The sequence below is a fragment of the Cannabis sativa genome, chromosome 9, assembly GCF_029168945.1.
Source record: "Cannabis sativa cultivar Pink pepper isolate KNU-18-1 chromosome 9, ASM2916894v1, whole genome shotgun sequence".
Classification (NCBI taxonomy): domain Eukaryota; kingdom Viridiplantae; phylum Streptophyta; class Magnoliopsida; order Rosales; family Cannabaceae; genus Cannabis; species Cannabis sativa.
The window spans coordinates 58601673-58614150 of record NC_083609.1 but is presented as its reverse complement, the minus strand read 5'-3'; the positions used below and the strand labels follow the sequence as shown (position 1 = coordinate 58614150).

The 12478-nt window shown below is 36.4% G+C and overlaps 1 protein-coding gene across 2 annotated transcripts; it reads left to right on the top strand.

Moving 5' to 3' along the window:
- Positions 1–1840: 1840 nt before the first annotated feature.
- Positions 1841–9750, top strand: LOC115723444 (1,4-alpha-glucan-branching enzyme 3, chloroplastic/amyloplastic). Of its 2 annotated transcripts, XM_030652933.2 has the most exons (21): positions 1841–2384; positions 2469–2540; positions 2700–2764; positions 3365–4042; positions 4224–4396; positions 4486–4575; positions 4701–4776; positions 5348–5455; positions 5547–5637; positions 5765–5866; positions 6039–6141; positions 6220–6357; positions 6466–6537; positions 6630–6734; positions 6941–7018; positions 7094–7201; positions 7317–7397; positions 8071–8175; positions 8258–8343; positions 8575–8629; positions 9311–9750. In XM_030652933.2, the coding sequence occupies exons 1-21, from the start codon at positions 2101–2103 to the stop codon at positions 9341–9343; spliced, it is 2703 nt and encodes a 900-aa protein (XP_030508793.2). In that variant the 5' UTR covers positions 1841–2100; the 3' UTR covers positions 9344–9750. The 2 variants fall into 2 exon arrangements, with proteins under 2 accessions (XP_030508793.2, XP_060960311.1); XM_061104328.1 differs by lacking the exon at positions 1841–2384 and having other exon boundaries at positions 2499–2540; positions 3297–4042.
- The last annotated feature ends 2728 nt before the right edge of the window (positions 9751–12478 follow it).

The window sequence follows — 12478 nt, the reverse complement described above, 5'->3', positions numbered from 1 at the left end:
CTTAAAATTTTTCTCCTAAACTCATAATAACTAATATTTGTAGGATATGACAATTTTTATGATATCCCTAAAATACTCCCCATTTACATCACCCTAATTACACAATCGGACCCCCTCTCGGACCCCACATCGGACACAATCAGACCCCCTATCGAACTCATCGGACCCCCCATCGGACCTACGTCTCCTACCTCGCAAACTTGCAGATTCATTACCCCCATCAGACCTACATCGGACATGCATCAGACCAGGCAAAAATCACAAATTCTCCCCAAAACACAAATTCGAGCCTAAAAACCTCAAAAATCACATATTCTCCACTAAAAATACAGACCTAACACTAAATCTAATTGTTTTAACCTTAAATCATGAAAAATTAGGAATTACTTTTGACGAACACATTGTCGGTGTTGGGTGGTGGTTGTGGTGGTCCGGTCGTAGTGGGTCGTGGGTCGTGTGGGTAGTGTGGAGGAAATTTTAACTTATTCTACCAATATTGAATAACTTACGTTTAGAAATATAATTTTAGCCCAATACATTCATAATTAATTAAATTTCCCTTTTTAGATTGGTGATCAATAATTTAAAACATATATCTAATTATTGAAAATCAATGAAGACACTGTTTACAAAAATGAACAAAATAGAAATAAAAGAACAAAATTGTCATTATTTCTATAATTCGTGGGAACTGCTTAAAAAAAATAAATTTGAGAGTTTGGAGGTCCCTTTGGAAGGTTTCGGGACCTGAGCGGATTAAAATTTTCTTATGGAGGCTGGCTAGAGATATTCTCCCGTTTGGTAGTAGACTTCAACGTATTTTTGGTAATAGTTCTTAATGCGTGCTTTGTAATTCTGGGGAGGACTCGGCTAGCCATCTGTTCTTTCACTGCGATGTTGCCGTCCAGGTGTGGAGATCGGGCCCGTGGGGCTTCTGTTCAGATTCTATGGTCTTTGGTGATAATTTGGAGTTGGTCAAATGGATATTGCATCCTAGTGGTACCCCTTTGGGTGAGGGTGACATGGTTTGGTTCACAACCTATGCAATATCTCTTTGTTTTGTGATGTGGAGGGTTAGAAACTCTTCCTTCCATGAATGGCTTAGTCCGGTGGTGTCTAAAATTCAGCAAGAGATTTCTTCTTTGGTGGCCGATTGTTCCTATGATAGGCCTTCCCCTTTGGAGCTGCAGGGACCCATTCCAGCTGTGGTGGAAGATAATTGGGGAGGTCTTTGGACTGATGTTAATGTTTTTGTGGATGCGGCGATTCGTGGGGAATCCGGTATTGTGGCTGTTCTGGTGTTGGATCGCTCGGGGGCTGTCATCGAGGTTGCTACTGCTAAGAGGAAGGCGTCCTCCCCGTTTGTTGCTGAACTGGAGGCCTTTTTCTGGGGTTGCTGCAGAATTCTGCAGTCGGGTTGAGGAAATGTCTCCATTTTCTCCGACTGTCAGACACTGGTGAAGAGTTTGGCTGCTGGTTCCTCGCCTGAGTGGAGGGCGTGTGGGCTGTTCGATGCCACCCGCAACCTCCTGACTCGGATGCCGAGATGTCAATGCCGATGGATACCTCGTCGATTGAACTCCGGTGCTCACAATCTTGCTGCTTGAGCTGCTACTGATAGCAGTTACATGCTCTTTTCTTCAAGGGAAGTGGCACCCTTTGTTGCCACTATGAACCTTGGCTGTTAGGCCTTTTGTTTTTCTTCAATAAAGCTTTGTTTTTCATCCAAAAAAAAAAAAAAATTGAGAGCAAAACTTTACTAGAATCATAATTGGGAGATGAAAATCCTATTTCTTAAAAATAGTTTAGTGTTATAAATTTGTATTTAGATAAAATACATTTTAAACATTTGCTTAGTATTATACATTTTGGAGAGTCACACCGAGTTGGCTCTTTTTTAGCCCGAGTCAACTCAAAAACCTCTCCACCTTATCTTCAAACAAAAACAAAGACAAAATCCTTAAACCCTGCAAAGCCTTCTTCTCAAACTCAACACTCACAATCTCCATACGTACATATAGTACAATTGTTAATGATTCAGTTAACTACCATTGCCATTGTTCTTCTTCTCCTCAAAAAGTTTGAGTCTTGAATTGATCAATGGCTTCTCTTTCATTCACTCCTAAACTTTCTCTCTATCCAAAAACCACTCCTTTCATCTTTCCATGCTCAAATGGAGGACCCAGTAGAATCGTTTTCCCCCGAAAAATGAAGCTTGTGTGCTGCTCAACCTCAGAGCAACAAGAAGAGAGACCACAACAACGTACAACGAGGAAGAAGAAGAAGAAAACTGATTCTGATGCTGATAAAGGAATTGACCCAGTTGGGTTTCTCACTAAACACAGTATTTCCCATAAACAGTTTTCTCAATTCCTTCGAGAAAGGTTGGTGCTTTACTTACTGGGTTGGTTTTTGTTTTTGTCTTTCAAGTGTTTGCTTATATGTCTTGTTTTTTTCTTTTTATGCAGACATAAAGCTTTGAAAGATCTTAAAGATGAAATCTTGAAACGTCATGTTAATTTCAGAGATATGTTTTCTGGGTTAGTAGTACTTACTTAGAAATGCTAATTCTTGTAAATGCAATTCAGTTGGTATCAGTTCATGGTGTTGAATAGTTTCTGAGATTTTATAGTTAGAGATGTTTGCTGTAGTTTATCCTCTTCTTTAAATGAATTTTCCTGACTTTTTATCTTCTTCAGGTTTGAAATATTGGGTATCCATCGCCACCCAGAGCGTCGAGTTGATTATATGGATTGGGCTCCAGGTTTGACATTACTCCTTGTTTACTCTTTTGCTGGTAAAATATGATTTTGAGATAATTGACCTTGTTGGAGTACAATGTAAGTCAGTTGGGAACTTGAATTTTCACACTTTTAATAATATGAGATCGGTTGAGAAAACTGAGGAACAGAAGTTTGAATAGAGAATAGAGTAATAAGGTTACTTTGTATAGAATCATAAACTCAAACTTAATTGGCATTGAGTTGAGTAACCATGATCTTATAAGTATGTTAGTATCCTCACATCGAGTTGTTCTGTGAAGTTTCTTACTTCTTCATTTTCAGTCTGTTCTACAGTTCGAAATTTCTTGAAATTGTGGTATTCTCACAATAAGTATCAACAACTTTCTGGACCATTATAAGGATTTGTTCAGAGATGGTTATTTTTTTTTCTTAATGCTTCTTTGAAAACAACTATCATATCAGCATATCTTACTTCTTCATACACTAGATCACATAGGTAAATAGAGCATGTTTCATATGGTCACTTGTTTTTTTATTTTCTTGCTTTCGTAGAATACACATTCGTATGTGAAATGCCTACCCAACAGATCACATGTGTAAATAGGGCATGTTTAACGCAGGAGCTCGTTACTGTGCGCTGATTGGTGACTTCAATGGTTGGTCACCAACAGAAAATTGTGCAAGAGAGGGTCATCTCGGGCATGATGACTATGGATACTGGTTCATTGTTGTGGATGACAAATTAAGAGATGGAGAAAAACCAGATGAATTGTATTTCCAGATGTATAACTATGTAGATGACTATGATAAAGGTGATAGTGGTGTTACAATAGAAGAACTCTTTAAGAAAGCAAATGATGAGTATTGGGAGCCTGGTGAGGATCGGTTTGTAAAAAACCGTTTTGAAGTACCAGCAAAGTTATATGAGCAAATTTTCGGTCCTAATGGACCTCAAACCTTAGAAGAATTAGGAGAAATACCCGATGCAGAAACAAGATATAAAGCATGGAAAGAAGAGCATAAGGATGATCCACCAAGTAACTTACCTTCATATGATGTAATTGATAAAGGGAAGGAATATGATATTTTTAATGTCATTGGTGATCCTGAATCGTACGAGAGATTTAAAGCAAAGGAGCCTCCTCTGGCGTACTGGTTTGAGACGCGTAAAGGAAGGAAAGCTTGGATGAAAAAGTATGCTCCTAGTATTCCTCATGGAAGCAAATACAGGGTCTATTTCAACACTCCTAATGGACCACTGGAAAGAGTTCCTGCTTGGGCCACTTATGTTCAACCAGGTAAGCTTACTTTCATGTTTCCCGGAAATCATTTTCTCATCCACCATTACAATTTATTCGGGGTTAATTTTTCTGTAATCTCTCGGCATAATCTGCAGTTATATTCGTTGTGTTTTACATTACAACTATGGCATGTTGCACTAACATTTTCTCCATATGAATGCAATTAATTACATTTTAGAGGCGGAAGGAAAACAAGCTTATGCAATACACTGGGAACCGCCGCCAGAAGATGTATACAAGTGGAGAAACACAAGACCAAAAAAACCGAAATCATTGCGTATATATGAATGTCATGTTGGGATAAGTGGATCAGAGCCAAAAATATCTTCTTTCAGTGATTTTATAGAGAAGGTAACTTTTTAATTGTTGTTCTAATGTTTTAGGTTCACTATTGTGACATGGTTATTAACTTTAAATTTTGTGTTTCAATTTTGGTTCAGGTCCTTCCTCATGTGAAGGAAGCTGGCTACAACACTATCAAGTTGATTGGAGTTATTGAGCACAAAGATTATTTCAGTGTTGGCTATAGAGTGAGCCAATCGTTCTTTTCATTGTCTATATTTTGTCTGAAATTACTCAGCTGCATATATTTCTTATGCCAATAAGTTTTGGAGATGAATATGCATTTATCAGTGGTTGTTTATTCGAAATGCAGGTCACTAATTTGTATGCTGTTAGTAGTCGATTTGGAACTCCCGATGACTTCAAGCGGTTGGTTGATGAAGCACATGGTTATTTTTCTTCATCTAATGTTATTACTTTAATTCTTGAATCCTAATACTTTCATTAAGGATAGGATTTTCGTCCTGAACTTTGACATGTTCCAAATCATGATATCCAAACTTTTCAAGCCGTTAAAAATTTTCCTCGAACTAATGAGATTGTTGGATTCAAAGACTTCTGTCTAATTCTGTTAAGTTTAACTAGTCCGCCGATTGTTTATGTAGTAAATCGTGCTCCCCAAACTTTTACATATACCAAATTGTGTCTTCTGAACTTTTATCTACGTCGGGTTTCCATTAGTAAAATTAGACAAAAGTTCTTAAATCCAGCAATTTCAATAGTTCAGGAGAAATTTTTAATAATCTGACAAAAGCTATACTAATTGTTAAAAAATATTATCTTTTAATTGTCTCACATATCAATTTGCTAGCTACTGATGGATGGCAACTGCAAATTATGCAATATTTTTTGTCACTGATTAGAATTTGTACATCATTGGTTTTACTTTTCTTCTTGGCTGTGTTTATTTTTATTGGACACAGTAAACTTATACAGTCAACTTTCTCACTTGTTCTACAGGACTTGGATTGCTTGTTTTCTTAGACATTGTCCATTCCTACTCGGCTGCAGACGAGATGGTTGGATTGTCTCTCTTTGATGGATCAAATGACTGCTACTTTCATACTGGTATCTGTTAATTCCATATTTACTGATATGATTGGACCTATTTTCTCGAATAGGATCGTTTTATGCTTCCAAATTTTTTCTTCTTCACTAGGTAAAAGAGGGCATCACAAGTACTGGGGTACACGGATGTTCAAATACGAAGACCACGATGTTCTACATTACCTTCTCTCGAATTTGAATTGGTAAATTTCAAGTTTGAAATGGTGAAATTTCTTCTAGCTTCAAAATTACCGAGTTTCATTGGTGTTGTCTTTCTTAATTTATCACCTGTCTCACTGTATATGTAATTTAAAATTGGTTTTAATCCAGGTGGGCTGTGGAGTATCAAATCGACGGTTTCCAGTTCCATTCACTCGCTTCAATGATGTATACTCATAACGGTTTTGCTTCATTTACCGGTGACTTGGAAGAGTAAGGCATTTCCTTTATATTCTGATTGAATCAATTAAGTTTTAAATGAGAGTGAAATATTAACTAATACAGTTTCATAATCAACAAGATTATTCTTCTTTAGTTTCATAAACATGAATGTTTACATACAACATGCATACATGGAATTTAACCACATCTCATCTCATTGCAGGTACTGCAATCAATATGTTGACAAGAATGCTCTTTTATATCTCATTTTGGCGAATGAGATTCTTCACATTCTCCACCCGAATGTAATAACTATCGCTGAAGATGTAAGTAGTTTGATCTTCTTCAAGTATAATATTCGTATGTCGCTTTTCTTATATTTTTATCTTAAATTTGATTTACAGGCAAGCTATTACCCTGGACTGTGTGAACCAACATCTCAAGGTGGATTAGGATTTGATTATTATGTCAATCTTTCGGTGCCAGAAATGTGGTCATCTTATCTTCAGAATGTTCCTGAGCATGAATGGAGCATGAGTAAGGTCGTATATTAGAATCGATATAAATCATCTCAGCATCAATTAGTTTAATGAAATTTTCTTGCTAATTAAGAGCATGTTTGTGTTGTCTTTTTGAACTAATTTGATCAGATTGTGAGCACATTAATGGGTAATGTACAATGTGCCAATAAGATGCTTATTTATGCTGAAAATCATAACCAGGTAACCTCTTTTTGTAATCCCTTCTTCCACAATCTTATTTGTTCATATTTGAATACTTTCATTATGTCTCACCTCTCAATCTTCAATGTCAGTCGATATCTGGGGGGCAATCATTTGCAGAGATATTACTCGGTACAATAACAGGTGATTCTGGTGTTGCAAAAGAACCATTGCTCAAAGGGTGTTCCTTACTCAAGGTTTGATTTATTTCTCATCATCAAAATTTACTTTGTAGGCTTTCTCCATTTCTTCTACTTGTCTTTGTTTCTCAATCTTTTGGCCAACCGAACTTTTCAACATTTTTGATAAGTGGTTGCTCAAACCTATTGGGATCAGAATACTAGCAGTATCATATGTGTTGGTTAAATCAGTTATGTTTATAGTTACTTTTATTTTGATGCAGTTGATCAGACTAATAACATTTACAATAGGTGGTCGCGCATACCTTAATTTCATGGGCAATGAATTTGGGCATCCCGAGGTGAAGTTTCTTTGCTACCTAGATCCTTGAAAATTCTAGTTCATTTCATGCATCTGATGATGTTTTTGTATACAGAGGATCGAGTTCCCAATGCCAAGCAACAATTTTTCATATTCACTAGCTAACCGTCGGTGGGATCTTTTAACGAAAGGAGTTCATCACAACTTATTTATCTTCGATAAGGTATCATTTTACTTACTTTGTTATATGTCCCCCAATAAAGGCAGTTTCTCTAACATTTCAATTCTATAGTAACAAAGAAGAAAAACTTGGTAACAAATTTATTTTTCTTTCCTAGGCCTTGATGGAGTTGGATGAGAAAGAACGAGTACTATCCCGAGCTTTACCTAGCATTCACCACGTGAATGATACTACCATGGTATGTATGGAAACTTACTCTCATTTTTTGTTTTCAGTAGTAAATTTTCTTTATTATTGTAATGCCCTCGCTTCAAGCCTTTATTGAGCCTTTCCCACGGAATTATGGCTCTTATACATGGGTATATAACTACAAACCAACACGAGCGTTTCCAGTGTGCTTTGTCCTCAGTCGCACGCTTCCAGTTTTCTCAGGAGGTCACCCATCCCAAGATTACTCCAAGTTAAGCGCACTTAACTTTGGAGTTCTAAGTGATGGGCCAGAAAACAAGATGCACCTTATTGATATAAGTAGTACCAATCAATTCATTTAAGCCCTCTTTAACTGTGTAGTTTCATACCTACACAGTCTCATAATCATCACACTTTACCTTTCCAGACAATGTGGGATTGCACAGCTTACTTGGTGTTTCCCGGTCTACTTATTGTCACAATTATATTTTGGTATTTCAATATTACTGTAATTCATTTGCCCCTTTATTCTATCCCATTTAATTATTCACATGAAACTTCCAATCCCAAACTCGATCGAAGATGCCTTAAAATAGTTGACAATCTGTATAACTATAACAAACATCTTATCAGATTCATCCTACTGTTCTTTTTTTTTTTGACATGAACACGAATAAATCCGCATTAAAGTGATAAAGCTATTTGTTTTGTTTGTCATACAGGTAATAGCATACATGAGAGGTCCACTTCTGTTCATATTCAACTTTCATCCATCGGATTCATACGAAGGATACAGAGTAGGTGTAGAAGAAGCTGGAGAATATCAAGTAAGTCTTAGCAACCAAAACTTATTATCTTTCTTTGTCTCTTCTTCCAATCATATTTTTATGGTGTTTTTTCTGGTCACAGCTTATTCTAAATACAGATGAAGTAAATTATGGAGGTCAAGGACTTGTAAAGGACTACCAATATCTCAGGACAACTATGACCAAAAAGTAACCATGGAATTTATAATTCCTTATGAAATGGTCTTCCAAATAGGGTGTCAAGTATTTTTGATAAAGTTTCGAGTTTGATAGACAGGGTGTTCGATTGTGTCTGGAAAAGCCATTTTGTCAAAAATTATAGTAAAAGAAAAAAGAGAATGCTATTTTGCCAAGCATGAAGCTGAGTTAATTGAAGATTTTCTATCTCCTATACGCTGATCTGATAACACCGTCTTGCAGGGTGGATGGCCTCAGAAACTGCTTGGATGTGCCTCTGCCTAGTCGGACTGCACAGGTTGGTTTTCCACTGTCTTCTTTGTTTTTCTTTTCATCAGTGTGCCATTAATCTTGTTTTGAAGCATAGCATTGTTTTGCAATTTGCATTGTAAGCTACTTGGTATTACTTCTTTTCCTTTCCCATGACAATTGCATAAAATGGTGGATAATTTTTCCACAAATTAATGCATGGATTAGGATTAGGATTAGGGATATACTGACTATTATGATCCCTCGTCGACTAAGTATAGATTTGGTTGGTGGTTTATAACTACTCGAGCACCCTCTCAGGCTAGTTTTTAGAAGTGAGTTCTACTTAAGTAGTTGTAACAAATGGTATCAAAGCTATGCAACTCTCAAGTGAGAGAGATGTCACAGAAAGGCGACGTACGGAAAAGTCTAGTAGGCTACCGTAGAGTGGCCCGCCATAGAAAGTATGAGATTGGTTGGTGATTTATAACTAATTAGGCATTCTTCTATCTTAGGCTAGCTTTTCGGAGTGAGTTCTACCTAAGGGGTTGTAACATGTACATAAGTTATTCTATTTGGCATATTGAAATTCAATCAACATTAGTTACTTCCCTTTGAGTTTATCTATCTATGCCTTCTATTCTCTACTCACCATGCTTCTTGACAACTTAGATGACTTTTGTTGCATGGTTATCAATTACATATTATCTAGTTTTTTTCTTTGTGGCAGGTTTATAAATTAACACGTATTTTAAGAATATGAGCCATGTTGGAGTCCATGACTTGATTCAACACAGTACTCCCCAAGACTGAAAATTAGAAGAAAAAGAACCAAGCGAGGTTTCATTCAACTTGAGATCATTTGGCTTAAATGGGTTATATTTGAGAAAAATGTAATCTTGAATAGTGATGGTTCATTCAACCAATGTTTTCCAAGATGAAAAATGAAAAAGATGGGTTTTGTTCTTGTGCATCAAGTGTCTCTTTTACCAATAATTCTTGGTATATTTCATTATTAGGCTTGTTTGCCTCTTTCGTTATTTATGAAAATAGGATGACAATATATTTGGAGAAATTAATAAGTCTAGAATGCTTAATTCATTCAATACAAATAATCTGATTTCCTCATACACCACTTATTTAAAATTTTAATCAATGAATTTTATTTTACACTTTCCATCTATCCTTTTGCATATATAGATTATATTAAACAACAAACAACACTTATATTGTATTAATTATTACGACTATAAAATTTAAAACAATGTGAATCGTATTACCTAATACATAACAATTGATATGTATTAACTTGTATTATAATATTTAGAAAAAATATGGGATTCCTTGAGCCCAAAACCCAAACTCGGACTCTAGACTCAGCCCCGGACCCTGGACGCTGGACTTGGCTCTCGAACTTGGACCCTGGACCTAGACCTAGCCCCAGACCCCAGACTTAGACATTAGACCCAACCTTGACCTCGAATCCAGCCCTAGACCTTGGACTCGGACCCAAACTCCGAACCCCAAATCCCAGACTCAGACCTGAACTCGACCCCAGACCTAGACTTAACTTTGAACCTTGGACCCGACCCTAGACTCAAACCATAGCCTCAAACCTAGATACGGACCCTGGCCTAGAACCCAGACCTGACCCAAGACCCGAACCTCAGCCCTGAACCACGACTAATATCTAGACCCAGAACTTGGAACCTACATCTTGAAGCCGGCTTGGCCGACCCCAAATCCCAAACCTGGACCCGAGACCCAATCTTGACCTGATCCTGAACTCCAAATCCCAAACTCGGCCCTTGACTCGGACCTAAACCCGTAGTCGGACCCTGTCTCCGAACTTAAACCCTAGACCCAGACTCGACTCCAAATCCCAAATCTCGAACCCAGGCACCAGACCCGAACCTCAACCTAGTAGTAGTATTGGTGTACATATATTATTACTATTGATATAAGTGAAAAGTATATTCATCATCGTAATGAAAGGGTTTTGGATACGGATTCAAAAAATAAAATAATAAAAGTTCTTCGATAGAGAGTTGAAAAGTGTCTCAAACACCTCAAAATTTTAAAGTGTTCTTATCTCTTTAATCATTGAATAATTTTTTTTTTTGATAGCTTAATCGTTCAATATTGTATAATTGAGAAATGATTCACAAATGAATATCACATCACACATATTTGAATTTGAATATATGATACACACCAACTAAAAAATTATGTTAATTAATAGAGCATTGCTATTGGATATTAGTGGTGTTTAGTATTTCTAGACATGTTGCTTTATAATTAGCTAGCGATATTTCCTAAAAATTAGGGCTATTTTCAAAAATATGAGAAAATTATTAAGGTTATGATAAATATGGCATAAAAAGTAAATACCACTAAATATGACATTATTTAACCAATCAAACTAAAAATATGTATAAAACATTAAAAAGAAATCTGAACTTAAAATTCATAAAAAAATAAAAACTTAATTAAATTACCATAAAAAATATTAAAATTCCCTTCATATTTATTTTTTTTTTTAAAATAAAACAAACAAAATTATAGTGATCGCCGAAGTTGTCACTCGTGCCGGAAAAGTCACCGGAGTTTACTGCCAGCACCGAAAAAATCGTCGGAGTAGCCGCCGGTGCCGGAGAAGTCACCGGAGTTGCTGTCGGCACCGAAAAAGTCGTCAGAATTAACATTGTCGCTGGAAAAATCACCAAGAAACTGGTTTCTTGGAATCTAAGAAACCTGTTTCTTGGTGATTTTTTGGTAATTTTACCGGTGATAATGCCAAGTTCGACGACTATTCTGGAGTTTGATGTCGGTCCCGGAAAAGTCGCCGAAGTAGTTGCCGGTGTCAGAAAAATTGCTGGAGTTATTGCCGGCATCAAAAAAGTCGTCAGATTTGGTATTGTTGCAAGCAAAATCACTAGAAAAATCACCAAGAAAGTGGTTTTTTCATCAAGAAACCGGTTTCTTCACCAAAAAAGTGGTTTCTTCATCAAGGAACTAATTTTGTTACACAACAATAATAAAGATTATGAAAATAAAACAAAAATGATATACACTGAAAATAATTGAAACTAGTTTCATCAATCAACCAAATATAGAAAAAAAATACAAAAAAAATCACCAAGAAACTGGTTTCTTCATCAAGAAATTGGTTTCTTGATGAAGAAAACAAACCAGTTTCTTGGTGATTTTTTCGGTAATTTTTTCGGTGACAATGCCAATTCCGACGAATTTCCCAGAGTTTACTTTCGGTACTGAAAAAGTCACCGGAGTAGCTGTCGGTGTATTAGTCGTCAGAGTTGCTACCAACGCCAGAAAAGTTGTCAGAATTGCCATTGTCGTCAGAGAAATCACGGAAAAAATCACCAAAAAACTTGTTTCTTCATCGAGAAACCAGAAACCAGTTTCTTGGTAATTTTTCCGGCGACTATGCCAATTCTGATGACTTTTTCGAAGTTTGCTGTTGGTGCTGGAAAAGTCGCCGGAGTAGCTGCTAGCGTCAGAAAAGTCGTCAGAATTGGCTAAACCCTAAACCCTTAGAAATCGGTTTCTTGGTGATTTTTTCAGTGATTTTTCCGGCGACAATGCCATTTTCGACGAATTTTCCAGCACCGGCAGCAACTCCGACGACTTTCCCAGCACCGACCGCTACTCCGGTGACTTTTCTAGCATCAATGACAAATAAAACTTCCTAAATAAATAAAAACATTAAAATATGGGATTTGAAAACCTAATTACATATATATGGCATATCAAATACCATAAAAAGACCTAAAAACAAAAAAAATACCATATAAATTGATCAAACTTAAATGTGCCATATTTATCATAAGAACTTTTAAAATCTCATAGTAAGTGTAATTTCCTCTAAAAGGAATTA

Bases quoted from the DNA above. Each gene is read 5' to 3' on its own strand.
- LOC115723444 (XM_030652933.2), top strand. From the start codon at position 2,101: ATGGCTTCTCTTTCATTCACTCCTAAACTTTCTCTCTATCCAAAAACC. The intron at 6,358-6,465 runs GTCGTATATTAG...TAATTTGATCAG, and splicing joins ATGAATGGAGCATGAGTAAG to ATTGTGAGCACATTAATGGG. The intron at 7,202-7,316 runs GTATCATTTTAC...TTTCTTTCCTAG, and splicing joins ACTTATTTATCTTCGATAAG to GCCTTGATGGAGTTGGATGA.